Genomic DNA, 10,728 nt, shown 5'->3' on the forward strand with positions numbered 1-10,728 from the left:
TTCCCTGTAGTATATGTCTCATTTGAGGCCTGTGAATTGCTTCAAAACCGGGCACGTGCACAAGTGAACCAGTATAACTACACCGGTATTTAGCTGTGGTGGCAGCAATACTAAGATCTGCCTCCTGGCACCTCTAAGTGCTGTCGAAAAAGACCCCAGACAAGCAAAACCTCAAAAAACCCCATACCCAGCCCAAGGCTATATCCTGGCAACGATAACGAGTTAGACTTCAAAGTGTATTCTGTTTTTGAAATTCCCAAGTTTCTTGTAACGCTCATGCTGCCTGGTACCAGTAACCCTTCCCACAAGTCACCCACACGATTAGAAATGACAGCCAGACATATAGGTACATTTGTGTACTCTTAAGAAAGAAGGGACTGTTATGACTATCCCTGCGTACAGCTGGCACAGAGTCAGGAGCTCCTACTATTGGCAGTAACAACTTCCACTGCTGTTGACTGTGGTATCTCGGGAGAACTGATTTTGCAAATACTTGACATGATATTAAGGCATTAAACAAAAATAAAAAATCCAGTAAAGACAAAAAGAAAACAAGCATCAGGTGACTTTTACTTCTGTAAAATCACCAATGGCAAAAGGAACAGATTATCACTTAGTTCAACATTCTTTTTCTGCTAGTAAGGCAAATCATATTATTTAATTATGCCATAGATAAACATTCATATACATACAATTACTCACTGCACAGCTGCTGTTTCTGTAAATTTTAAAACTGTCACAACCAGAGTATTATGAGGAAAGAAGAGAAATCACAATGCTAAACTCAATCTGTACATGACTTACCTACACTGAATGAAGAACAAAGCATCTGAACCCCTGGCCGAGGTTTCTCTGTGAATTTCACTGGCCGATTGCTTAAAAAGAAAAGATGTTTGAAACAGGACACGCTACACAAAACTTGGCTTTTCATCAACATTTCAAACCAGAAAGATATGTTTCTTCAAACGTCTGCATAATGGGTACTTTTTAAATACATGCAGTTACATCCAGCAATCTTGTGCAAGAGGATGAGAATAAGGTTTACTTTTCAAAAGTATACACATACACAAATGATTTTTGAAGCCCACACAGCTAATGACATTTTCTGTGAGATGCTATTACCTAGCAAGGATAATGTGACATAACAATGTTTCTTCTCTCTCATCCTTCAGGAAGTATGAATTCCCCCCTCCATAAGACGTCCATGAAGTACTGAAGTCTTGCCCTTGCATTACAAACCATCAACAGTACATGAAGTAACGCCTACCAAACACCATTACTGTAGAATGTTGTGCAGAGTCGTAAAATTTTACAGAAGTGGAAGTTCTGCAGAATAGTGACTTAAAAGACTGGCTTCCTCTTCTGCAAGTCACATACACACTCTTCCAGCTGACACGGTCATAATCTCACAGAAAGTAACTACTAAGAATTAAATTAGGGAGAAATCCAGCAAACTGTGCCACTTAAAAGCATTACAGGTTTCTACTTGTTACTGCTTCTCTGTTCAAGTGTTTTCTGTTTATCAAAGGAAACGTTGAGACCGTCAGTATGAGAATATTTCTCCTGTTTGTACGATACACAGTCCAGAGATTCAAACCCTAAGAATGATGTTTTGAGACCTATCAATCCTTAAATCAATATAAGTTCATGCTTAAACTAATTTAAACAACATTTACATCTCAAAATCCTCTAAATTAATTTAAGGAGAATAATTAAGGACTCAGTTTAAACACTCTCCTCCTAGAACTTAACAGCACTAAAGGATTCTTCAGATGAAACTATGCCTTCTGATAGTTTTTGTTGCCATTCTACTACTTTAAGATCACACGTTTGAATTAAAACGCAAAATAATCTGCTTACTAAAGTAGTGTTTTTTTTTTTTTAAAAGTAGCTGCTCTCATGTAAAATGAATCATTTTACACCAATTACCATTATAAGACGCAATACTAGATACACACTGGTCCCAGATCTCTTCTTTACAGTAATAATCTAAACTACAGGACTGTTGAAAACTCAACATAAACATAAAGCTTTATTATACTGTTCCAACATATTTATTTTTGCAGCAATTCTAGTCATCCTGCATTTGTACTTTTAGTGTGGTTAAGTTAATAAATTTCCTGACTAATCTCCCAGGACAACAGAACAGCTTAAATTGTACAGGATATATAGTCAACGACGGTGTTTTGAAATAATTATATAACAGAGTATTTCCACACATTAATATCGCCAAAGAAAAATCAGACTTTTCTACCCAGTTAAAAGCACTCGACTTATTTTAATCAAGCATAGTATGACAGAGTTAATCAGCAACCCATTTACATACTTGAATTTCATGGAATCTGTATCCCATTGCCAAAAGCAAACAGTTCCATCTGCACCAGTCGAGACCATGTAACGCATGGAGCCTTTCACCATTGGACTAAACTAAAGAGAAGAAAGCAAAATCAGACACATATGAAAAAAGATATTTAAAACCCGTTAATGAACTTCTAAAAATGCTACCGTAAAACCTTGACTTACTTCGGATTTGTTAACTAATGCTGCCAAAGCAGTTGTTGATAACTGTCACTTTTAATGTTTACAAAATAACATCTCCTATACTTTGAGTTTGTGCTCTATGTTTCAATTATTGCATTACATAAAACCAACTCATTTGCTGGTTTTTTTTTCAAGTATTAACTTACCAGAATCGTTGTATGAATAAAGCAATGAGCAGACCAAAAAAAAAAAAACCCACACACCAACAAACCACACCACAAGAAATTGGAAGTTTCAGTAGACAGGCTTACTACTTAAATTAAGTAGAGCATTAATTACAAGATAGTCCAAGTATGTGTAACCCAGCATCACACACGAGCTTATAGGAAGCTCACACTTAAGACATGGATTTATCGCTATGCACAGCTACCCTTCAGGAAACTTTACAGAACACAAGTTACACAGTTGGATTAAATTGTTCATCAATTACTACTACTACTGTCAGAAAAGGCCATATAAACTGTACATACTACAAATACAGTATTACTAAAAATGTTTAAACAAAAAAATCCACCATACTATAATAAAAAAACCACTACAAGTGCTTTGTCGTTAAAAAACCCAAAGACATTAAAAAATGCAATGGACATCACAGAAACTCTGAAAGTACGAAGATTACTCTCAGAAGCAGCACTTTCAAGAAAACTGCAAAACTATTTTTCATACTGAGCTTCACAAGCTGACAGGTTGCCACTCTTCACCCCTCCATATAAGCCTGTTTGTCTCATTGGAAAACAGAGCAAATCTGGATAATGAGCTGCTAGTTTATCTGTTAAATAAGGAATCAAAAAGGCCAAATCAAGACTGAATTCAAAGAACTACCAATAGCATGTAAACTATCACAATGCCTTGAAATTTAAATACACAACATACTACACTGATCACCCTTGCCATTTCAAAGTAATTCTTATTTTGAAATTAAGACTAATACCCATATAACAGGAGTTGTAAGACTCATATACTGGATCAGAACACTCACCCACATAAACCAGCATATCACATCTCCAGTAACAGACAACAGGACATAGTATTTCCCAGAAATTCCCTCTGGTTCCAAGAGCTCACACGCTACAGGTAGTAATCTTTTTTAAGTGAAGAAGGATTTCTGCTATTATCTTCAGTTAAACACTAATGAATTTCAGAGAGGCGTTGAACTTTTTTCCTTTTTTTTTTTTCAAATAGGTTTCTCCTGTGGTTTTGACATCAATATTTAAATGTTCATATTTTCATATTCCCACAGGCAGTCACACAGAAATAATTTCAGAATTTCAGTCATGTGAAAACCACACTGACAGGCACAGTGAAAATTATTTGCCATTCACGTGCCAGCCTTCATGGGAAACAGAATATCAGATCCTTGTGCTTGGACATGAAAAAGTAAGATACGTACTTGGCAAGTTACTTCTTATCCTAGCAACTGCAACCACAAAGTACTTTTCTCCGTGAACAGAAAATTAGATACTCATCTTCCATTTCAAGAAATTACAACACCAAGATAGAAGACTCTATTGGAGTTGGGCATTCATGTAACTATGTTTCTCGATTTCAATAAGCAACCAAGGAAACTGGTTATTTCTTACCACTATGATAGCTAGCTAATCTCAGGGTGTCCCATCAATCTAAATCCTACTGCTAAAATACACAGTCTTAACTTTTCAAATCAGGTGCAACAGCTTCTTTTTTCTTTTCCCCCCAAACCAGTTCTTGTTTTCTACTATATAATTAGAACACCTTAAAACTTTCTGTACCACACTGTCAGGTGAAAGGTGAGTTTCATGGACTGGCTGTTTCTTACAATCCATCCACATTTTTTGTGCTTCAATAAGTAGAAAAACTTCAAAAACATACCTGTAATGAGGTAATGGACCCTGTGTGTCCATGGAGGACTGCAACTGGTGCACAAGTTCTCAGACACCATACTCTGATCATTTTATCACAGCTTCCAGCTGCAATCATAGTGTTTTCATAATTGACAGCCATATCAGAAATCTCTGCTGAATGTCCTCGTAATGTGGCAAATAACCTGCCATTATGAGTTGACCAGATCTTTACCAAACAGTCATCTGAGCCCTAGAAAGACATATTCATTACACTTAGCAAGGATTTTCAAAGACATCCAGGATAAAAGTTTTAGGTTTTCTTTAAAGAACCTAACTGTGTTTTTGCACAGCTTAGTAAACCACACTTCTAATTTAAAACCACGTACACTACTTAAGCCGAAAGAAATAAAGTCTTAAGACCAATAATTTAAAAAAAAAACCAATAAAACCAACAAAAAATGTTCAGTTATGCTTCAGGATTACACTGCAGTCACCACATCATGCAAAAAGTCTGGAATAAGTTTGAGGGGATTCCTGACAGTAATGGCAAGGGCCAACGAAAGCACTGGTCTGTAAAAGCCATCTCTCCTCTGCCAATTCATAAAGAATATAAAACAAGCTTAACATCAAACTACATCACTGAATAAAGTCTCTACAGCAAGGTCCATATGTTAAGTAACAATGACCAGATACAAGTACAACAATTTCTTACACGCTTTGACCTTTAATTACATCAAACTGTGCTACTCAAGCATGGCAATGGAGCTAATCAGCTACATATATCCATCACCAGAAGTTGTAGCATAACATGAGTTTCAAAGTTACCTCGCATCCACCTAGATCTATAATCAGATTCCTATCTATTTCATCAACTCACAGTAAATATTCTATGTCCAGTCCTATCAAATGCAACGCAATATACAGAAGAAAGATGTCCAAGAATCCGTCTGTGCATCTTGACATGCTGATACATAGTTCCTGGAAATGAAGTACTGAACTTTGCATATCCAATTAATTGCCTTGCTCGATGTATTTCCACTAGAACACAAAGAAATCAAAGAATGAACATATAGATGTTTTAAACTGGTTTATTCTAAACCATAATTTCATTTTAACTTCCATTAATATATTAAAGGACTTACCGGAAGTCACTTCCAGATTTCATAAAGTCAGGGGTTTTTGTATTTGCAATTTTTTTCTATGTATAAAACCAAGACAAGTATTTTAAAAGTGCTCCAATCAAAACTTCAGTCTCTCGATAAGAAGTGCTAAACGTTACCTTTATTTTCCCATGGCTTTCTATACGTCAAATCGTAACAGTCCTTCTATGCAAAGAAGGCTTTGTATTTTCTGTAGATTTACCTACTTAATACGGGAGCTTCAGAAAAGAAAAAGATGTCATCTACAGCCTAGTGTCTCACTAGTGCTGTGAGCAGACCTTTGTACCCAATACGTCACTCCAGTGAAATCATACAACATTCTCCAGAGAAGCCTCCAGATCCAGTTCTGAGGTGCAATTTTCAGCATCATAGCAAGGCCAGTTATCAAGATACATACTGCATGCTCATGGCAGTAGTTGTAGAGTGTTAAAAAGAGCTTACCAAGATGCGGTGGTGTGCCATAGTTCACAGGAATTTCAGGAGGTCTTCCTCTATGAAGAGCAGCAAATGCAGAGCCCTTCCAAACAGTGTTCCTGCAATCTTTAAAACCAGTTGGTTCAAGTTCGTCATAAATACATGTTAATAATGCCAAGAGAGCTTAAGTTTCAAAACACAGTAAAGAATATTTCTTTAGGTGGTCTCAAACAGAGTACTGGAACAACTAATAAAACAGGAACACCAAATGCCCCAAAACTATTCATGAATGGTGTAGCATCAAAGAAAAATCCATTTAATATAGTAACAGGAGGAAAAAAAAAAAAAACAACACAACCACTGAACTTTGAAACTACTCCTAAATGGTGATGCCCCTGCAGTTCACTTAACACAGCCCTAACTTCTCAGCTGAATTTTTCCTACTTGTTTAGTACCATGCCTTTAAGTATTTATTAATATGAAATTATTTAACTAGATCTTTTCAAGAGATCCCATCCAACCTTACAATTTTGCAACTCTTAAAAAAAATACCCACACAGATTGTTATTTCAGCATGAGAGTGTCAAAATAATTGCAATCCTGATATTCAGGATAGAACAGTCACTGTCATTCAAATCAGTTAGGACAGATAACTGAAAACACAATAGTACTCTATAAACCAGTCCCACATCAAGCATCTAGCAACCCAATAGAACTTCATAAAAAAAACATAAACACCCCTCTCCTAGAAACATTTAAAGATTTAAGTCTAAAGGTCAAATCCACTTAACCAAATAAAGCGTGCACTTATACATTGTCAACCATTCCTCTTAGGTTAGGGGCAAGGACTTTCTTCCCGCATGTGTGCGGGACTAATTTTTATGCCATTTGAATTAACCAAGAAAACTTCCGGAACACTGGTGCTACTGTCTCACATTTGCACTGAACAGAGTACAACTGCTACGGCATGAAAAGTCAACATGGGCCAATACACTACTGGAAATGTCAGAAGATGTTAGAGAAGCAGCACCTGTCCCCTGATGATACGTTATATTGCAGTTACACTGAAAACTGGCCATGTTCAGCAGCCTCAGCAATCAGAGTTACAATAATTCTTGTGATGTAAGCTAAAGCCTTCTCTCGCAACAATCAATATATAGTTATACTACTAATAGATTGTTGGTGTTTCGGTTGACTAAACACAGTACAGAAGAAGTGGGGACTGATCTTGGTGAAAGGTCACCACTTTTAAAGTATTTCCAAAGTCTTGACCACACACCTATGTATTGTACCCATTTCAAATAATAAAGAAACCATACCTTTTGCTGTACGTAACAATGACTGTCTCCCTGCACCAAGTAAGGAATTCACTCTTGAAATGCTGGGTGGAATCTCCTTATCCAGTATAGGGCCAATACGCTTGCAAATTTGTAACAAATGATCTGGAGCCACATGTTTGTTGGACAGCACCTGACAGAAATTTAAGTTTAAAAATACAATATGGTACATCCAGAACACATGAATCTATGAATCTAAAAGTATCGATATTCACAGGTACGTTAAACATTTTAAATATCTTTACAAAACAAAATCAATTCCGTTAAGCCCTGGTCTAGTAAATTCAGCGAGTGCTCCCCAAGAATGGGAAAGCTGTAGTAAAACAACGCAGTAAAATTACTTAATGCACATCGGTATTTTACTCCTGAAAGCCTTCTATATTTACATATGTGGCACCCAACAAGTGTCTTTGCCCAATTCACCCTAGTATTTTTATTAAAAATAAAAAATAAAATTCAGATCCCCATAACTCAAGATCATGGAAAATTTTCTTGTCATCAGCACAAGAATTTATGCTTCAGCCACACAGCACTTGTTCAGCAAACTGCAAAATAGGTTTGAGTACCAGTAGCACATAGCATAGGACTGCCTTGCTTCCTTAAACCAAAAGGATCAAAACAGTCATCTGTCCATTCATGAACAATCCCATACACATCTTACAATCTAAAAAAAATACACCCACACACACTCAGATGTCTCAGTCAAGAACAGATGTGTGTGGTTTTTTTACCCGCCCTCCCCATTCTTTCTGGGAGCTCAGTGAAAAAGATCCTTCTCTATCTATTAAGTTAATCACAATAATGCAGAAGTCAACTATATAAACTAGAGTTTACATAGACTTGAGTAAAGGAAACCATCCGAGTCATAAACTACTGGGGAGGTCTGAATCAGCAGGCACAAACAGCCCCATGCTTACTGGCCTGGCCATGTGAAAACCAGTTAGACACAGAAGCCACACTGCTACTTCCGACGCCAGACTATTCCCAGCCAATACACCCAGCAGAGGCAGAGGGCCACACCAGCACAGGTATGCAGCCTCTTGCCCACGTAGCTCAGAACACAGGCAGAATGAGCTGGTGCTTCTGATGCTATTCCCTCAGCCAGCTGACTGAACTCATTAAAAATCCTGAGAAGGCTGATCTCATCATCAGAAAGCGAGAATAAAAATACTACATGCTGTCATGTAGTATCTGTTCAACAAAAAGCTGCCCAAATGCACGCCACGTGCACACTGAGGATGTACATGTTCAGCCACAAACTAATGCTTGTTTTAATAACAAAAATCTAATACATGTTTAAAGCTTGTGGGGTTATAGCTTGAATTCCTGGGGGGACAGGGAGGTGGTAACATCAGTAAAATAGTTAACATCACCACACAGCCAAATACATGCAAGCAAATCCAAAGACTAAAAAAAATGCATTTTTGCATAGTTTTCTTATAAATTTTTACTCTTGAATTGGTATAGAGTAGTACCAGCCATGACACTGAGGACAGAAAGCTCAGCATACTTTATGCTAAGCATTATAAACCATTTTGTTTGCATGACATCACAGGAAGTATATTTTCCAAATACAATCCCTGATGGAAGCATACATTAAAAAATCGCACAATTGATTTCCTTTTTAAGCAGTTTTACCCAGATTTTGGAAGGAACAGATATTTTGAAGCCTTGCTCCAATTCCATGATGAACAAAGGGGAAAAGAAATAATTGCATCACAATTACATCTGTCTGTGGTCCCTGCAAATTCAGAGTGAGACCAGCAGGACAAGAGGATCCCAAAGCCCCTCAAAAGTAGAAGCTAAAACTAAACTAAACCCTTCAGAAAATTAGTTTTGATATTCTGAACTACTATCAATATTACTAATTTCTTTCAAATTGTGTAGGAAAAAGAGGTACAAGCAGCACATACTAAAGAATGAATCTGACAACAGTATATGCATAATAAACAGTTAAAAAAAAACCAAACGACTGTACTGAAGTCAGAAGAAGCCATATCTGACATCTCCCACCACCACCACGTCTTCCAGAAGAACTGGGTTCAAATAAACCAACCAAACAACAACAACAAAAAACCCACATAATCCTTTTCAAACTTAATACTACTTTCACGTTTGCTAAATTCAAGTCAGAGCTCGGAAGTATTTCTGTTCACCAAGACTAGACTTTTTAGTGTCTTAGAAGCATTAATTTAAAACCTCATTTGCTCAGCTGACCACACTGACAAGTAGAAGAAACAGAACCCAGTTTATCATTTTAAGCAGCACTTCAATAACTAGGGAAGTGTTTTAAACAAAATTTCATTCCTTCTCTATGCAAACAGATGGGGCAAGCGGATTTAACTATAACACACAAACTGATGGGTAGGGGAGAAAGCCAATTAACATGCAGCACCTGAGTCTGGGGGGGGGCGGGCGGAAGTGAGAATAAACATCTGTTTGAAGAAAACAAGATCAACTACAATAAAGCAGAATAAAACCACACAGGGCAGGCATCACCAGGCCATCACTTCACAAGATGCAACTGCCAAATATACTTTGCCATTTAAGAAACAGCAAAATAAAACAAGACAGCTTTCCATTCCGATACAGATAAAAGTTTGAACATTTTGAGCTGTACAAGGACATGCTGTCGAGAAATCACTCCTATCTTTCTAATATTTAGAAACCAGCGACTACCCAAAGATAAAGAGCATAGTCATAGGCACCAGAACTGCCAACCCTTGATTTCTGAACAGCGATTTCATTTCCTAATCTGTTGAAGGGGTCTCATGAAGGAAGCCAACCAGAAAATAAATACCGACAAATCAAAACGCACGTAACAAACTTGCCCATGACACTCTGAAATGAAACCTTGCTTCAGATTGGTTCTTTCCTGTAGGTAGGCAGTGGCATGTACCAATGCACAACGCCAAGCTCCACCTCTGCTATGTAAACAATATCCTCAATTTATCCACTTGTATTTTTGTTAGTCTAATGTAAAGAAATTAAAGACCCTTTCCAAATTAACTTCAACGTCTTAACAGAGCCAGAATGAAACTGGAAGGTAAAGCTCTGGATCTACTTAAAGGTAAGGGGTCTAACAACGATGTTATCACCCGAATTAGAAGCGTTTTTTTAAAAAACAAGTCTCACCAATTCTTCGTAACTTCTACAATGCTCATTCCCTTGCCAATCCAACCTTTTGGGAAGCAACTAAACGAAAGGGAAAAAAAAAAAAAGGAGTGGTTAAAGGGGAGGGATAGATCACATCCAAAACAACGTGTGTTGAGGGGGAAAAAGTTGAGAGAGTGGAAGAAACTTGAATGAGTTGTAAAGAAAACTTCTGACTACAGCAAGAGAGATGATTTCATCAGAGCCCACAGACCTGGTGCTGCTCCAGTTCCTGCACCAGCACCTGCAGAGAAAAAGGAAAAAATACAGAGTTAGGGACGAGCAAGCCTCTGGCTTCCCAAG

The 10,728-nt window shown here is 37.4% G+C and overlaps 1 protein-coding gene across 1 annotated transcript in view; it reads right to left on the reverse strand.

The window, feature by feature from the left end:
- Positions 1–10,728, reverse strand: part of LOC104497483 (bromodomain and WD repeat-containing protein 1-like) — a gene marked incomplete at both ends in the record, with an annotated part of 11,601 nt that overhangs the window by 516 nt on the left and 357 nt on the right. The window contains 8 exons of the mRNA XM_010140738.1: positions 805–875; positions 2,327–2,427; positions 4,390–4,611; positions 5,239–5,399; positions 5,963–6,061; positions 7,255–7,405; positions 10,408–10,467; positions 10,640–10,669. Coding sequence (XP_010139040.1) covers positions 805–875; positions 2,327–2,427; positions 4,390–4,611; positions 5,239–5,399; positions 5,963–6,061; positions 7,255–7,405; positions 10,408–10,467; positions 10,640–10,669 — 895 coding nt within the window. The remainder of the gene's footprint in view (positions 1–804; positions 876–2,326; positions 2,428–4,389; positions 4,612–5,238; positions 5,400–5,962; positions 6,062–7,254; positions 7,406–10,407; positions 10,468–10,639; positions 10,670–10,728) is intronic.

This window comes from Buceros rhinoceros, unplaced genomic scaffold, assembly GCF_000710305.1.
Source record: "Buceros rhinoceros silvestris isolate BGI_N320 unplaced genomic scaffold, ASM71030v1 scaffold22497, whole genome shotgun sequence".
NCBI lineage: Eukaryota > Metazoa > Chordata > Aves > Bucerotiformes > Bucerotidae > Buceros > Buceros rhinoceros.